Source organism: Plutella xylostella, chromosome 23, assembly GCF_932276165.1.
Source record: "Plutella xylostella chromosome 23, ilPluXylo3.1, whole genome shotgun sequence".
Taxonomy (NCBI): Eukaryota; Metazoa; Arthropoda; class Insecta; order Lepidoptera; family Plutellidae; genus Plutella; species Plutella xylostella.
This window is the reverse complement of record NC_064003.1, coordinates 5,397,393-5,415,712: the sequence shown is the minus strand read 5'-3', so window position 1 is coordinate 5,415,712 and position 18,320 is coordinate 5,397,393. Positions and strand designations below refer to the sequence as shown.

At 39.4% G+C, this 18,320-nt stretch overlaps 2 protein-coding genes across 4 annotated transcripts in view; one reads left to right on the top strand and one right to left on the bottom strand.

The window, feature by feature from the left end:
* The window catches only part of LOC105390606 (monocarboxylate transporter 10), a 73,144-nt gene extending 59,005 nt beyond the window's left edge, over positions 1 to 14,139 (top strand). For both annotated transcript variants that reach the window (XM_048629333.1, XM_048629334.1), the window contains 9 exons: positions 2,613 to 2,786; positions 9,204 to 9,363; positions 10,186 to 10,493; positions 11,040 to 11,261; positions 11,689 to 11,826; positions 12,205 to 12,331; positions 12,575 to 12,678; positions 13,059 to 13,261; positions 13,553 to 14,139. In XM_048629333.1, coding sequence (XP_048485290.1) covers positions 2,613 to 2,786; positions 9,204 to 9,363; positions 10,186 to 10,493; positions 11,040 to 11,261; positions 11,689 to 11,826; positions 12,205 to 12,331; positions 12,575 to 12,678; positions 13,059 to 13,261; positions 13,553 to 13,801 — 1,685 coding nt within the window. In that variant the 3' untranslated portion in view covers positions 13,802 to 14,139. The remainder of the gene's footprint in view (positions 1 to 2,612; positions 2,787 to 9,203; positions 9,364 to 10,185; positions 10,494 to 11,039; positions 11,262 to 11,688; positions 11,827 to 12,204; positions 12,332 to 12,574; positions 12,679 to 13,058; positions 13,262 to 13,552) is intronic.
* A 99-nt stretch (positions 14,140 to 14,238) lies between these two features.
* Positions 14,239 to 18,175, bottom strand: LOC105390605. 2 transcript variants are annotated; one of them, XM_048629335.1, is made up of 9 exons: positions 18,020 to 18,175; positions 17,654 to 17,733; positions 17,083 to 17,240; positions 16,610 to 16,681; positions 16,215 to 16,353; positions 15,788 to 15,912; positions 15,375 to 15,492; positions 14,953 to 15,093; positions 14,239 to 14,750 (listed from the first exon to the last, which is right to left on the bottom strand). In XM_048629335.1, the coding sequence occupies exons 1-8, from the start codon at positions 18,070 to 18,072 to the stop codon at positions 15,086 to 15,088; spliced, it is 753 nt and encodes a 250-aa protein (XP_048485292.1). In that variant the 5' UTR covers positions 18,073 to 18,175; the 3' UTR covers positions 14,239 to 14,750; positions 14,953 to 15,085. The 2 variants fall into 2 exon arrangements, with proteins under 2 accessions (XP_048485292.1, XP_037969620.2); XM_038113692.2 differs by lacking the exons at positions 14,239 to 14,750; positions 14,953 to 15,093 and having other exon boundaries at positions 15,187 to 15,492.
* Between the last annotated feature and the right edge of the window lie 145 nt (positions 18,176 to 18,320).

Below are 18,320 nucleotides of genomic sequence, written 5' to 3'. Positions count from 1 at the left end.
ACCATCGGCTCAGTAGTCAGGTCACTAACCACTACGCCATTCGGTCGTCTAAATTCTAAATTAAATGTTTTAAAAAATTGGGGTCATTTGGTGTTAACTTTTTGCTGCTTGGACTTATTCATTGCTCGTGAGTGTAGTAGGTATAGACCTATTACAGACATATTTTTCATCAAGTTTTGAGTTCACCGTAATTGTCTTTTATGAATCTTTCTACCCTCTTCTGAGATAATTTTTACTATTTACAACAGTTCTACAGTTTAATTTAAAACAATTTACTTTTAAACTGTACGATGTAAACAAAAAACACGTTTCGAAAACAATGCCAAGTGCGGAATGATGATGCAATGTTTAGAAAGCAATAGACTTATTACTATTTCGCATGAAAGAAAGAGAGAGCAACAATTCAAAATAACTACCTGGTAACTAATCACGTATAGTTTCAAGTGCTCACATTGCGGCTTGGCACTTGAAAATATACACGATTAGTACGCAGTGGTAACTGCTGCAGTATATTTTCAAGCCATAATTTTGGCCCAACTTACTTGAAAATATACGCGATTAGTGCGTAATGGCCTTGTATACTTTCAAGTAAATCATGGCACCATTTTAATTTGAAAATATACGCGAGCAGTCCCACCCTCTGCGTTCTGGCCTTGTATAGTTTCAAAACACGCTACGCTGTTATTTAGCAAACGGCTTAAGAGACTGGATGAGGAAGGCCGAGGACAGTGTTGTGGCGCTCTTTGTGAGATATCTATATCCTACAGTGGACGCTCCTTGGAAGAGGCCTATGTCCAGTAGTAGATCATTACGGACAAATGATTATTATGATTTAGCAGTTGCTTCATATGATAAACCTATACAGATTATTTTAAAGTCATATGTTTTCACCATAATAATAAAATCAAACACCGTAAAAACTCATAAGATGCACTTATCAGCTCGTTAAATGTAGTTTTCTTTTATTTTAAGTTGTATTGAACAGTTCCACCTTCCACCTTGTTCCCAGGACCGCTTTAAAACACCTCAAAAATGGCCGAGTGAAGCATGCCATTTGTCGTCCCGCCTGTGTTTACATATTCATACGAGTCCGTCTGGTCTCGAGCAATTTATACAGACGAATCACTGCTCGCTCCAAACTTGGGAATACTCGGCTTTACTCACATTCTGTAATAATAATACAGAATACTTTAGCCTCTCTACGGACAATCTATCAATTTTATTGTCTGGACATATGGAGTTAGTTGAAGTGTTTCTATAAAACATTTGAAAGCACATCTGTTTGGATCTTGGAGTTGGTACTTATTGGAAGTTTACTGTAATGGTTTTTACTTTTATAAAAATATCCGAATAGTAGTCTTTTCAGATGTATATTTATATTTCCTGTTTTTTCTATGTCCTCCCCTGTAATGAGGGAATTTAGGCGTGGATGTATTTTAATAAATTACGACTCTATTATTACAAATAGTACTTAAATACAAATGTAATTGTTACCACTATACTTATTGATAATAAAGAATATTGAAAATGAAATCACTTAAATACAAAATAACTTAAACTTTACATTTAAAATATTTACCTAAATACTTTCTCTTCATTCACTAACGCAATAATATCCTATCATAACAATAAGTTAAAATAAAAAGTCAAAACAAGTAAACATAGCGCACTGCCTTAATTTTCAATTCTTCGCCGCCTGATGAATAAGGGTAATTTAAATATAGTTAGTGTCGGATGTCGTGTTAATTTTGTTGGTACAGTGACGAGGTGACAACCCTATTGAAGGCCTGTCCCTGTTTGGACCGCGGAATGTGACGCGGTTCGCTGATGGACGATTACAATAAACATCACGAGTTCCGATTTCTCTGATATTTTTTTGTTTGACACGCTGCCTGTGTTGAGCTCGTTTGACTTTAGGTGTAGACCCTTCAAATCTAGAGAAGATAAGTTTTTTTTTAGTTTCAGCACAGTTTCTTCAAATATGAAGGAAAATTTTCAGAAACAGTGCCTGGAGCCGTAAACAGTATCCCTTCGTACTGTCTTGTATTCAAAAAAATACAACCATTTACTGTGACTATACTATTATGGTGGTACTTATGAGTGATCTACCGTAAGAATTGCTTAAATAAATGACTGCTTTATAAAATCATATCAAGATGAGGCTGTGGTGGTTAAACGGGGAACACTCCCGTCAGCGACCGGTTCTTGTGAATCACATGTAATGTGGTTTGATCTCATTCGTCATTTGTGATAACAAAGTCCCTCTTTCAAGAGTCTATGAAAGAGATGCACCACGTACATATTTGAGGTTTTGTTATACCATACCATGGGTTTGGGTATGCAATGCACTACACGGGCATTTTTATCGATGTAGATAAAATCGATAAAGCAAGTCCCACCAATCAAGGAATCATGAAGACACTTATGAAACGTGATGTACTTAGTGATGCTTATCTACGTCTGCTAGAGTAACCTGCTAGATGCAAGCGTAATCACCCAACATCCTCTCATCCCTGTCTCTCTGATCTACTAGGGTTAAGTACCCTAGACGCAACTCACGCAACTCTAATCACCCATCACACTCACTCACTCACACCCTCTCTCTCCTGCAGGTTGCCTGGGCGCGCTCTCAGCTGGGGTAGCCCTAGCCCTGTCTCCGGTGACAGTAGCCCTGTGCGTGCGCAAGTCCACTCGGGTCACGGCGGTGGTGGGCGGGCTGGTGGCCGCCCTCGGCTGCCTCTTCACCAGCTTCGCGACGCAGTTCCATCAGCTGTTCTTCAGTTATGGTGGGTTAAAAGCTGGATTTGGTCATCTATATCGGAAAGGCGAGCACCGAACGCCAAGACGTAACAAAAACTCACTCACGTCCAGCGGCCTCTAGAGCGCCTGCGTCATTTTAAACTTTTGTCACGACTTGAAGTGCGCTTCTTGCGTCCCGTGCTATGCCTTCAGTTTACTGAAAATAATGCTGCTGCTAGTAGAATAGCTCCTCTTCTTCTACCTAATTTAGATGCTGCACTGATAGGGACGGAGCTCTCCAAGAACTATGATACCTTAGCCTAGCTCTATCTCGTCCAACCACCTGGCTCTTGGGGTATCCCTAGCCCTGTCTCCAGTGACGGTGGCGCTGTGCGTGCGCAAGTCCACTCGGGTCACGGCGGTGGTGGGCGGGCTGGTGGCCGCCCTCGCCTGCTTGTTCACCAGCTTCGCCACCCAGTTCCACCAGCTGTTCTTCAGTTATGGTGGGTTGGAGGCTACAATCATGGGCAATGAAAAAGTTCCACTTACAAAATATCGACACCTAAATTTTTTAAAACATTGAATTTAGAATTAGTTTAAAATATTAACTTTTTTAATTGGTAATATTCTGTGCTGTAAATTTTACGTAATATTGCAGACGGTGTCATTAAGAAAGCCTTTTCCGTTTAGGAGTAGGTAATTTGGTAATTTTCTCACTGAAACTTTTTTCATTGCTCGTGACTGTATCAGAAGGCCTAGCACGGGGCGCATTTAAGACATGACAAGAGTTTCGCATCACGCTCACTTACATCGCGCCAAGGACTTTGTATTATAACAGGACTGAGTACTGCCAAAATTTTAATTACTAAAACACATCGTAAGCTGTTGTAATAAGATTCAATTTGGCAATCAACGTTTCAAGAGCCAAAACGAGCCGAGCGAGATAGCTAGATTAGAGGCCGTTTGTCCCTTACTAACGCTTGCCATCCCAAAAAAAAACGTGATAGTTGGTAGAAAATATTTGATTTGATTTGAATTGAAAATGTTAGATTTTTATTTCAAACAATGATTTAATTATCATACGAACTCTTAGCATAACTTATAATTAAATAATAACTTTAAACTTACTTATAAGATTAAAGTTATTATTTAATAAGATATTATTTTGTATCGTACCTCATAATAATTATGTTAAACCTGTCATTATTTCAAACACTTGGTAGTATTCTTTTTAGTACCTCATGCCAACCCTTTCATCTGTCATGGCGGTTTGTTTTGAATTTATTTGTTGTTGTCTTGTCATAGTTATTTTTGCAAATTAGTAAGTTTCATTGAAGAAATTGAGAAAAAGTGCTGTGTACAAGTTTGTAAAAGTGAATCGTGTGGTGGTTGCGGCATATTATTTCACAGGTAAGCCGAGAAAAGTAATATTAGATTTATAACAAATAGGGTAACCATGCGGTATGACAATCTATTGGGTATATGATTGTCCACGCATATCTCCGAAACTATTGATCCGGATGCGACCATGTTATTAGGGTTCCATACCCAAAGGGTGCCAACGGAACCCTATTACCTAGCTTCCACTGTCTGCCCGTCTGCCTTTCAATGTGTCATGACTAATTATATATTTTATTTCTTTGTCAGGTTTCCCAAGAATGAAGATAAGAAAAAAATATGGCCAGCCATCCAGATGTTGTTCCGGTGTCAGAATAGATCATCATCATCCAGTTCAATGTAATGAAGAACCACACATGAGTTCCAGTTGTGAAGGCATTAGCTAATTCATATTTAAATTTTAACATACTTATTCCATAATGGAAGATCTAATTCCTTAAAGAATTTAGGCAGTAAGATTGGCCTCCGGCAGAATTGTATAAAACAATATTTTTTAGCCATGTTTAGTAATAATAAAAATAAATTCAATAAATACAGTGTCTTATATTTGAATTTGTCATAATCTACTATATCCCATTCCACGGGGAAAGACATTTGATAAGTCAAAGTCAATATATAAATACAAACAAAAACTAGCCTTATTCGAATGTAATAAGGGTTATGTCAGATGTCTTTCCCCGTGGAATGGGATATAAACTATCGCCGTCCTTGATAATCACAAAATAATTTCATTTGTCATAGACAGCATCCCGAAGATATATATAAAGATATATATCTCCGATATATGCAACTCTGAAGAGTGACTAAGATTTTGTCGACCTACGCTACGGTAGCGATTGTTTAGTAGAATTATCCATAAATCGTCTACCTATAAAGCAAAATTTTTTTGGGTCCCAATTTTTGATCACTGTAATAATTATATTGTAGCGACACATGTTATAGTCACGTTTTGCAATGTCAGCTTTCTAGTAACTTCCAGTAGCGATCATTGCGCAGACGCTAGTCGTCTCGCGCCCGTCACTTAGACAACATACTTGTAAAATGTAATTGGTAAAATCAGTAAATAGTTTGGCCTCAAGAAATCCTGCATTCGTCATTTACCACAACCCCGAAGTCACCCCACTTATACCCTAAAATATTATAACAACAAGTCCCCAAAGTCCCACGTAACACAAATTTTGTGGTTACCTTATTAGAAAGGGACAAACGGCCTCTTTACTACCCCTCCTGCTCGGCTCGCTTTTGGGTTCCGAGTACTCAGTCCTGTTATATATACAAAGTCCTTGCATCGCGCAGCCTCAAGAGCGAGCGGGACGGAGAACTCTTGTCATGTCTTAATAGCGTCCTGTGCTACAGGGCCAGGTTACTTAAATATCGCCGCTGCTAGTAGTAGAGCTCCTCGTCCAACTACTACCTAATTTAGATGATGCACTGCTAGAGATAGAGCTCTGCCAGACGCACTATGATAAGCTATTATATCTTGGCTTGGCCTAGGTCTGTCCCGTCCAACCACTGGCAAAGACTAAGGTAATTAGTCATGGTACGGCGAGTGGGAGGCTATTCTACGTTTGCCTATGAGTGGTGTCCAATTGAGAGCTAATCCACCTCTGATCTGAGCAGCATATGTAGATATAGGTATGGTATAATGCGAAAAACCTCAACAAACTCTCCAACAAAACATTCTAGGCGCAAGCTAAACTTGCGGACGCTAGAAAATTGTAAAGGAACTAGGTTTATTTTACGAGCAGGGAACGGGCACTTAGACGAGGTTTAGTGACCTACGTGAGTGTTGACCCCGGGGGCCGGGACAGACACGGCTTTCTATTTCCTTCCCAGTTTTATCGTGTAGCTGTAGGAGCGAGGAATGCCGGAAAATAAACAATACCAGTGCAAAATGTGCCTCCAGAAAATGCCGAGAATATGAATTACATATTCAAGCTCCGCCGGTTGCCAGCATACGTACTTAAACTGAATTTACTTTGTACCTACATAACTTTGTTACATACTTATACTACACCACAACACCACAATATCTGGAAATTAATAATTACTTATACTTTTTTAATACAGCTATCTACCAGCTGTAATGAGTCCTATAAAGATACGAATTCATTAACAATCCAGCGCCGTCGACGATAAAGCACATTTTAATTTTGGTAGCACAATAATTTACCGCCATTGCTTGTCTTACCTACGTCCAGCACGCAAGATGTTTTAAATGATAAATAAATTTTATTACAAACCGAAATACCAGCATTACAACTCATTAAAGGTATCTGAGCGCATTGCGTGCTTCGATCAGAGTAATTTAAATGTACATACGAGTATATTCTGACAACTCAATTTATTTCATCAGATTCGCTGGTACCTACGGAACCCGTTTTGGCAAACTTCAAAGGAGTCAGTTAATTGGGCGTCTGAGTAAATAAACGCGAACCGATGCAGCAGATACCGAGCCCCTGCTACCGACTGCTTTCTTTGAATTTCTGCAACTGAATTTTAATTTGATTTGTCCCTACGTCTTCGGATAACTTAGCTTTGTCGCAACTTGCAAGGATTTAATTCTAAAATGTTTTAGTATTAGTACCTAAATTTACTTCCGTCTCTCTACATTGGATCTCTACCTAAATGTAACTCATATACTTACTGCCGTACGCAGAGACGTAATTTAACGTAATGTTAATTTTTTAAAAATATGATTGATTCTTGATTGTCTTTATTTGTATCGTCATAAGTGTTACATATAACTAAGCACATAATTATATTAGAGTAAAAGGTTTCGACATAATATGCAGGCAAAAACAGACTTTTATGGTAAGACTATTAAAGGTACTTCAGGCTTCCAAAGTGAATGAATACTAAATTCAATGCGTTCTGAAATCTGTTTTCCTTGTTCCACTGTCCAGAGTAAATATTCAGCTGCATTTAGTTAAAAGTTTAGATTTGCATGTAAATTGCTGGTTTACCGCCGTTAGCATCGCAACCTAACTATGTTGACGATGTATATAGGAGATAACTAGGTTTTTCAAATAGAAATACTTATTGTATTCTCTACAATAACGTTCTCGTATGTATGTACATACGATCGTTACCATGCACATAGGTACTTAGTTATAGATAATTATTATAATAATAAGTTAAAGTTTAACTGAAGTAGTAACAATAACACAACCATATTTTCAATCCAACTATTTTAAGCATAGCTGGATAGCATAACGTATAATAAGTACTCATTAACAACTTAGTTAATTGAATAGAGGTCTAGGCTAGACAACAAGGCATTCTAAGTGATGTACCTATGTAATGTAAGCACCAACGAGTCGCCGAGACGAAATAGCACCAAGATAAAATAAAAGACGAACTTGTGCACATATTTACACTCCAACACATAGGCGAAGAGCCAATAAAATAAATCTTGTCCTCCTTGCAACTAAATAAAATAGAACCACTTCACTTTGTATAAATTTACTAAGTTAAATTATTCAGTGCTAAAATATAAGTAGGGACTCACTAAGTAGGTACTTGTCGGTTGGTCGTACGCTACGTATTCTATAGCTGTCTGGCCCTTATCTAGAACCTAGATCTAGATTAAATTTGAAAGCAACCAACTGCCCAGGTATCTTGGCAAATCGCTTAGACCACAGGCCACACGTGATGAAATCGTTTTAGGGGATTGTGAAAACATGACTCAATGTATTTTATAGTTTACGTTGTCGGCCTGTCTGTCTGTTAGTTAACTATTTATGACTTCAGTGCTTACTTAATTAATCTCTGATCTCTGAGTTATTTCTAAAGATTTTGGCTTGACATGTAATGAATTCAATTTCGTGATATAAAATCCTATTCATCATCACGACCCATTATGTCCCCACTGCTGGGGCACGGGTCTCCTTCCAATGAAGGAAGGGTAAAATCCTATTGCATATCATCAAATATCTGCTCCAGTAGACAGTTCATCAGCGTCCTGAGTTTTGAACATGCCTGCTGCCATGTCCATTGCAATTTTCACAACGCTTGGACGCTATCACGAATTTTTACTCTGAATGCATCATCAAAATCGATGTAGGTATTATTACATTATTATTTATTTATACCTCTGGCTTGCACTGCTTCGTGCGCTGCATCAGTGGCGGTGTCTTATTCGGGGAAACTTAGCGCGATTGCAAAACGATAGTACGATGAAACACCAGTAGCTCTATAGCTTTGGAATCGCTGATGTTTACAGAATAGGGCGCCACCTCTGCTATAATAACACGGTTGTAAGCGAAACCAATAAATAAGTGGCAATTTTTATTTGTACGCGGATGGCGTTTATGGACATTGGATGGTTTCCAATGAATGATAATGTGTCACTTTAAAATTTTCACTGGAGATAATGGGTGCTTTAATAAAATGTTATCATGAAACTTTCATCGTATGACTCGAATACGTATTTGTACCCACACTGAAGTTTAAAATCCTCCACTCAACAACAAATTCAAATGGATCATCGTCTCATTTGTTAGCAAGTCAAGTGCATTATCCGACTGTCATTTGTTAGATGTCACAAATGGAGGTCCCCTAGCATGTGAATGAGTGATAGCATCCTATACATGTTCATCCTACGCAGGAGAGATGTCGTGTGGGATGAAACAGTAGGGCGTGTCTTAACTAGGCATAAATTGGCTTTCTCTAAATCTAAATTAAATTAATTATCATATAGGTAGTCATTCGTGAGGCCTTCGATCCATGTATTTATCGTGAGGAAACCTGCACATGTAGATTCTATATAGATGTGTAGGTACCCTAAGTGCATTGTACTCTTTCCCAACAGGGCTGCATGGTTATATACTTCCTCACACGGTGATAAACCCTAGTTCGGCTATAATGTTTATGACTGTCAAGCTATGAAGATTAACTTAGGGTTCTAGCTAAAAACCACTCTCTAAATTGCAGCTTTAACCATGACTGATGATTCGTTCGTCAATTTAGAGTGGGACCCCCCTGATGCGGAAGTAGATAAGAAACTGACCAACCTCCGGCGCTCTTTCTTTCTTTCTTTCTAACATTGTTCCCCTGTTCCCCAGGCACGGTGGTGGGCGTGGGGGTGGGCCTGACTCGCGACTGCTCCACGCTGATGGTGGCGCAGTACTTCAAGCGGCGCCGCGAGCTCGTCGAGATCTTCATCGTGAGCGGCAGCGGGCTCGGCATCGCCGTCATGTCCACGTTCATCAAGTGTGCCATCAGGTGAGGGTTTGGAGCCGTAGACCGGATACAGAAGAACGCTTCTTAGCCGATAGCTTTGAGTTATATAATTTTTAAAAAGCTTATCTGTATCGGCCATACACGGGTTTGTTATCGACGTCGATAAACTCCACCAGCAATTAATACCGCCGCATTTATGGTGAATCGCGATATAGTGACATGAATCTATGTCGAAAACGATTTCGTGTAGCGGTAGCTGGTGCGAATGTAGGTATGTTAGGTACCACTACTGTTTAGATTCGACTGTTACCTACCTCATCAAAAGTATGACTAAGTAGTGTATCAATGAACATAATAATCACACACACACGCACTCACGCCTTGTACTAATGTACTCCCTTGCGGGGTAGGCAGAGGTGCATTGCTGCACCCACTTTTCGCCAGAGTGTTATAATAACATAATAATCAAAGACTCATAAATTTACTAGTATACAAAGGCGGTCTTATTAACCTTCTGTTATCGGTAGCAGACTACAGTAATAAAGAGTGCTCAAAGTTACTTAATAACAGCGTAACAGCAGTGCGTAATAAAAGCGTAACTACCGAATAAAAGCGATAAAATTCGAGCGACAGTAAATGTCCGGCTTTGTTCAATATTGACTCTTTATTGGTCCAGCTGAATCGACGAGCTAAAGTTTAGTTATTTTGAACTTTTTCGTGCTTTCCCAAGTTCAAATTAGTTTGATAAAGCATCAAATATTTGTACTCGACAGATTTTGGCTCCTTTTTCGCCGAATATACTTTGGTATATACGTATATTATTATTATTACCATTTACTGAACCCATTTTATCCAAATTTCCAGGGCAATAGGCTGGCGACTGGGTCTGCAAGCGGTGACAGGGGTGGTATTCATAACTTTCATATTGGGCACCTTCTACCGATCCGCCTCGCTTTACCACCCGCAACGCCGGGCGATCCTGCATCTTAAGAACCAGAACAAAATCAAGAGGAAGATGAACCACAGGAACAAGACTGATGACCGGCAGCCGTTCTTTGACTTCTCCACGCTCCGGTCCAAGACTGTGAGGATCCTGCTTATGTCGACGGGGATATCGGCGTTTGGGATTAATACGCCGATATTCTATTTGGCGTATCATGCTGAGCAAGAAGGTAAGTTAATATACTTATAGCTTCTTTCATATACACTGCCGGGCAATGAAAAAGTTCCACTCACAAAATGCCGACAACAAACGAACCCAATTTTTTCAAAGATTTAATTTAAAATTGGAACAAAATATTACCAATTTTAGTTGGTAATATCCTGATGCTCTGATAAATGTACTTTAATGTTGCAGAAGACGGCATTTAGGTAGCCTTTTCCGTTTAGAATTAATTTGGTGCTCTTCTCAGTGGAACCTTTTCATTGCCCGTGAGTGTAGTAGTAAATACACTAACATTTTATTTTATTTCTCAACGGAAACGTAGAATATTTAAGAGGGTCATAGGTTACCTTACATACTTATAGATATACGTAGCCTATAGACCAAATGGATGGAATAAATTTAATGTTTATAGCTGTGTTTCATCAAAATCAGTTCAGCCGTTCAAAGTAGGTAACGTGTTAGCTTTATATAAATTCCTATTTAATTTCATCCATTAAAGTCTAAAAGTACTTACTTACTTTTCCGCCTAATAATTCTCATCCAAACCCCCCAGGTCTCGGTGACACGGCGGAGCTCCTCCAAGCCTACCTCGGCCTAGCCTGGGCGGTCGGCTGCGCGGCCTTCGGTCTGCTAGTGCGGCAGAACTCGGCCGAGTGCCGCATCGCCCGGCAGTACCTCACACAAGCCGCCGTCTTCGTCTGTGGCCTGGCGACCATGGCGCTGACGGTTGTGGAGAGGTCTTACAGCGGCTACGTCATGTTCGCTTGGATCTATGGTGAGAGGAATGGATATTATTTTATGATTAGATTTTATACGAGTAAAAGTTAGACTTTGTAGGTACTCTTACAAGTATAATCCTGACTCAATAAAAAAGAAACTGATAAACTGCATCGCAGATTATCGTCAGGTTTCTTCTATCAGTATACTGATGCAGCACGCAATCTTCAGCTCGTTATCACCAATAGGCAGCGACGCCAACGTATGTTCCCTGTTACCTGAAGTATATGATATACATAAAGCAATTTATAGACCCAGACAGTTTGGCTGGAAACCCTTTTTGAAGCCTATGGGAGAGCTACTTGGATGCACATTGGCTATATGTATTCAGAAAAAGGCCACCTCTAACTTCTACTCTAACTTGCCAAGCCGTAGTTACCTCAAGTACCAGAGGAAACTCAGTCCGTCATTCCCCATAATTCCAGGCATCTTCTGCGGCGGCTACCACTACTCGCTCAAGATGTACACCTACGAGCGCGTGCGGTCGCGCAACTTCGCGCGCACGTGGGGATTCGTGCAGTGCTCGCAGGCTGTGCCGATCGCTATCGGGGTGCCTTTGACAGGTATGCCATGCCCATTAGTTTATTTTATGTATGCTGAGACACTATATGGGTACGTAGGTATCGCTTCAGCGGCTAGATCAGCTTATGCTCATCCCTGATGCCAGTCAAGAGTATAGTGCCTGTGGTACATACCTGCATGACTTCACAGACTACCTACAATATTACCTACCTCTAGAACTGTAATGACTTCGTTGTTGGCGATCTCTATCAGGTAGCTCTTTCTTGGCTGTACATACGCATAAGTAGAGACTAGTAACTTTTAATAATGTGCAGCAGGGTAAAACCACTTGTTTCATCGTAAGACCCTTGCACAAACCGACAACCTTCACCTTAAAACCTCAGAAATACCCTTCATCTCCAACCATTGCTCTGTTCCAGGCTACATCTCGGTGGGCTGCGGCGGCAAGTCGGGATACTACTTCAGCTCCACGTGTTCGCTGATTGGCTCGCTGTCTCTCTTCTGCATCGACCTGCACCGGCGCAGCGCAGCGCATAAACACACCAAGTTCGTACCAACACATTACCCACCTATGTACTCGAATAATTGATAACCAAAGTACTGGGGTGTGGATCCAAATATGAAAGCACTAAGCTGCCCTATAGTAGCTATCAGGACTCCAAGGTGCCCTCAGGCACTCCACTGGAACTTTACTAGCGAGATCTGCTAGGTATCTATTGACCTCGGATTGACTGATCGCAATCTTTCTTTCTTGCCACCTGTTCTCACAATCCTTCAATGTTCTTGCAGAGAAAACGGCAACGGAGTGAACTGTGAGACGGCGTGCGGGCCTCCGCGAAGCCGCAGCCACGAGCGTGACCCGCGCCTCGGCCCCGGCGCCAACACCGCTCTAGGTAAGTAGTTTTACAGTCGAATGAAGGCATTAGCAGCAGGTTGGCCATATCTGGCGAAATGCCAATAATCGTTATACGTGTGATACATGCCCGCTGGACGTCCTTTGATTAGACTGCTAGAAGCCAGTTGTGGTTGATGAGGAAGGCCAAAGTTTGAGTATTATAGAGAGCTCCTTGATCCAGGTTTAAAGTCCAGCAGAGAAAGATGATGAGGTCGGTTGCTGATATTAAATACCTACCTAGACAGTGGAACAGTCGCCTCCTTGGGTTCAACAAATCAACGTCTATGAATACGACTGTACCACCACCTTCAGGTCCTAAAGTCTCCTAACTCTCTCATTTTACCATCGTTCTAACCCAACTTAATTTCCCATTCCCAGAAGTGGCGATCCCTCGCGGCCGTGACTTATACCTGGACAGCATTGGCCCGGGCAGCCTCGGCTCTCCGCCCCCCAACGTGCCTCCCGAGCTGACCTGCATCAGCGAGGAGGGGGGCCTGGACCTGGACCTGGATCTGGACATACCTGAGCACCTGCTGGAAGAGCTGGAGTGCGGCGGCGACTGTATTACTAGCTGCAATAAGGTTGGGCTTTGGTTGTATAAGTGTGGTTGGTTGGTGTTGGTGTAGTTAATAGGGTCAGCGGATGAAAGATTATTGGTAAACTATGAGTAAAATAACGAACTTAGACGTCCTGGAGAGGTATCATCTATGATGACAACGCAAAATATCTAATGACACTTTCTTAAGATATTTGCGCCCTTATCGTATTTTAAAGAGTACAAAGGAGGTGTGACTACCTCCCTTTCCAAAGAAATCGTCACATAAATATAATATCTAGGTACCAATATTTAAGTTCCCAATTCATATCCTCAGGTTGAAAACTACCTAATGCTGAGCGAGTATGAAAACAACTTAATCGCGGAGCTTCCGAACATCAACGAGCGTCGCGGCCGCCGCTGGTCCATCGTGCTGTCCAACTCCAACTCTCCACAGCGGGAGTGCCAGAATCCCGACTGCCAGAAGACCCAGGAGGAACTCAACAAAAACACGGTCAAGTGGAAGAAGAAGTGCCATAATACCAATAACAGACTGATTACAGTGATCAATGAAGCGTCGCTTTAAAGCGCTCTGTAAACGATCGAAGCTTGGGAAAGTTTGTTTGTCAGATTTCACGTCCGATGTTGGTGTGTTTGACAAATTTTGTTTATCAGATTTCACGTTTCCATTGTTGGTGTGTTTCACATACCCGGCTAAACAGCATCAAATGAAATCATAAACATCAAAAATTTTACAAGCCATTTGATTGTTTGCAGGGCTCTCTAAACGGGAGTGTAGAGATGAAATTAATGAGACAATAATTAAAAGTATTGTCTACCCGACCTATTTAACCTCAGTAATTTATTGTGTGTGAATAGTAGCATTTGTGTATTGTCAATATAATTTATTAGATTTTATTATTACTAAGTCTTTCCTTTAATTAAATTCACCTGTTGTTTTTCAAATTGACCTCTAGTAGGGTCACCATAATGCCTAGCTAGACAATTTAATTAAAACAAGAGTTACAAGTATAAGTATTGAAATATATTTTGACTTTTTGGTATAGGTAGGTAATATAACATAGGCATGTAGGTAATGTAGGAAGATACTAGATAATTATAATTGAGTATACAATAGACGTATATATTGGAATTTAGTTTCTGTGTGACTACATGGAATTAATAACATAGGTAGATAGATACATATTTAGTACATAGTCAGTATTCGACTGTATAAGCTAAACATATTATTCTTTCAAAATTACTATGAACTACATGACTAAAAGTATGCAAACAGTAAATTAGATTTACTTAGACCACTACAAGAAAGTAAGTACCATAATTATTCACAACCACAAACTAAATCCCTGACAGTAATTTACATAATAATTCAATATGCACCAAAAATACGTTATTAGGAATACTTATTAATCACAATTATAGGTAATTAAATTAGGTAAAATACTACAGTTGCCTTTGAGGTATTACAATGTTCTCTAAGAACTGCGCAAAACATCGCACCGCCTGAAGTAGAGCTGCAAGCAATATGGATAATGACAAACTGACCAACTTCTGGTTTTCGGACTGTACGAGTTCGTTGTTCATAACAGGAACTAAGGGTTGCTCTAAGCTACTAATACTCGAGTTATCACAAGCTACATTAGACCCTAACACTTTGCGTTCAACTTCAAATTCACTTATGTTACACGTCATGTCTATCACAATAAAATCGCTTACTTGGTTGCGTTTCTCTACACCTGTGGGCAGGTCTAGCCCGTCTTCTTTAACACTTATATTAACATTGGAACAACAAGGAATTTCATTCCAATACGTAGCACATTGAGGTTCTTGTATTAGGCACTTAACGTCTTCATAACTCTGTAATGTACAATTTAGCTCGTTACTCTTAAAACTATCGTTAACATTAAACTTAACTTTATCCAGGAGAGATTCGTCTGTTTCCTCCGATGACATTCCACTGTCGTTTTCCAAGTTGGCTTTCCTGTCTGGGGAAAGGCGACCGTTGTGTCTGTGTTTCGTGTTAGTTTTGCCCAAGCTGCCGTAATCGTGTAGATTATGGGTCTTAGCGTTGTGTTTGTATTTTGAGCCTCTTTTAGGCTCGGCCTCGGGTCAGGAGTGTTTCTTGCTAGTGTTGGTACCCTGTATGAGCAGGCGGTGGCTGCGTATCTCTTGCGCTCGGAACAGCCCGTCAGCTTCGCAGACTATCGCGTCATTATACTCGCAGCCGTCGTCCAGAAGCAGGTCTGAAGGGAGACCCTGGAATGGAGAGATGTGAATGTTTATTAATTATTTATTTATTATAGATACACCAAATGTTGATTGGATTACTGAAGCATTCCGAACACCAAATACAGGAAGTGAAAACCTATCAGTCAATTTTGTTTGTGAGTCATGGAACATGTTTCATAGTGATTTTGTGCACGAACTAGGCACTGTATTTATGTAATCAAATCTTACGCATTATAACGCATCTTATTGAGGTTGGCGAAATGCAGCCAGGATTTATAAGAGTATCAAATAGTTTTTTTTTTGCATTTTAAGTCAAACTTACCTCTGCAAAGTATTTGTAATCCTTTTCATATGAGAGTATGAAGATAGAGAACATGATTGCTACACTGTAACTGCACAGGGATGCTATTATCAGGCAAATGTAGGCTACTGTTGCACCATTAGGATCTGAAAAACATAATCAATCATTTATTTACATTTAGAGCCTGTAGGACCAAAATTACTTTTGGGGTATAAATGCATAGAGTAAGAAACTGAGTGAGAGCAGGTCAACGAATGCAGGACAACAATAATTTTAAGTTGTGATGTGTTGATGACTCAGTTAAAAACTGCTCTAACATAGTAGGTAGGTAAGTATACATAAAATCTAATGGGGATTAGTACATCAATTCTCAACAACACCTTTCAAGTGTTCGGTGTTCCAGAATTGCCCCATAGGATCCTAGGGATAGACATTTGAGTGGTCTTACTTGTAGGCAGGATAGAGGCGATGGTCCCAAATGTAGCCATGGTGACCAGCACCAGGCAACTCACGTTGGACAAGCATTGTCTGAGTGCTGTCAAGTTTTTATCGTAGAACAGAGTTGTAGCGTACAGAGTTACTATACCCTGAAAAATTTATGGATTTAGTACTGAATACAAATAATTATTGTTACAAAGGAAAATGTAGTATAAGATGCCTTTGGAACATTAAATTGAGAGCCTTAGAAAAGCAGCAAGAGCCATAATTCAATGAAGAGGCTTGTTTTCACCAGTAATCTCCCACTGGTGGAAATAGGCTGGCATCCTTGAGTAATCATGATGATGGATGGAAAAACCTATGAATCAATGTAAAGTACTACCTACTATGAAAATTTACACAAACCTGCATCCACATATACAGTGTCCCAAATGCACATACAAAAATATTGATTGCTGCTATAGAAAATTTATCAACCTGAAACCGAATTTTTGTTTGTTTAGTTATTGGTAAGTGATCATTTATGTTAGTAATTAAATGGTAACAATTATAAAAACAATTTTCATTAAGTTAGTAAAACATACACAAAATTACACACATAGCCCCTTAATAGAATGACATAAATGATGGGTATGTGTATGCTACACATACATACATAAGGATACATAAGGTATTTACTATATATATTGTATATTACAGAGCCATTTCACACTACAGTGCAATAGTGAATACCAACAAACGACAATTGTTGGATACCCTACACACACTAATGCTTTGTTCTACTGTACTCCCTAGTGTGGTAGGAAGGGGTGCATTGTTGCACCCACATGTAACACACATCTGTAAGAAGTGGGAAAAGGCTCTTACACTCCACTCACCTTGAACAGAAATAGAAACAAGTGAACAAGGAAGCCCAGAAACATGGAGCATGCGGAAACGGAAGCAATCTTATTGGAGAAACAAGTCACGCCCGGGTTTGTGGTTAGTGAACCTAGAATATTAATGTGCTGGAATCTGTCATACATGATTTTGCCAGCTGAAACAAATTGTTAGGACATGAAGTGTTAGTAGATACATTATAAATATTATATTAATTATTAACATAAATGTATTGTATGACAGTGTAAACACCTCCAGAATAGACAGACATAAATGGAATTAACTTTTGGATGGTTCATGAGTTTAATTAGTAAGTATATAAGAAAAGTATGTTAGTTTTTAAATATATGGATCAGTGAACATAAATCTAACTATTCCCAAATAAACTTAAGCCAGTAAGTAACATTGGCTAATTTATTTTAAATTCATATGTAAACAAATATGGCATCACAATACTACATAACTTATCTCACTGCAAACATTCACCAATTACTTAACTGGAGCAGTGAAAAAGTATTGCAACAGAAAAGCCACTTAATGTAAAAAAATATGAAAGGTATTTGTACTCACCTATTGCAACACTTGCCGAGTACAACACAGCAAGGACAGCATCTAATGACTTGGGTAAATTGGTTACTTGAGAACACACTCTGAAATATTTTAAATAGTTTTAAGACGGGATTTCATTAATGTGATGCTCTGAAGATAATTGGATGATAATTATATTTCAGCCATAACTATAGAGAAATCAGTCTTCTATTGTACAATGATTATGTATGTGTATTGCAATAGATTAATAATTTACCGGAAATAATGCCATTTAAGCAATTAAAATGGCATATTACATTTTATTTAAATATATTTCGTGACACCAGCTGTTACGAGGTACAGTAAGTTTTCTGTGATGATGAAGGGAAAAGGAAAGTTTATACTTACGATATAACTATAGTCAAAGGTATTAACAAAAACCCGCACTTAAATAGTAACATATTTAGCTGTTAATAAATTAACAAAGTTAAAATATTTCACACTTCGTATTTTCAAAAATAAATAAGAATAAACGTCAAAAAGTTTTTTCAGGTGATTTGTACACAGAGTAAAATAATGACACAGACTAGTTGTCTACGGCTACCGTTGCAGTTGTTGTAGTTGGTGAACATGGAAGTGATGGAAGTACCTACAGTCCAACTATAAAGTCGTGAAAAAGGAAGTGGAAAGATCGTATTTAATCGATCTG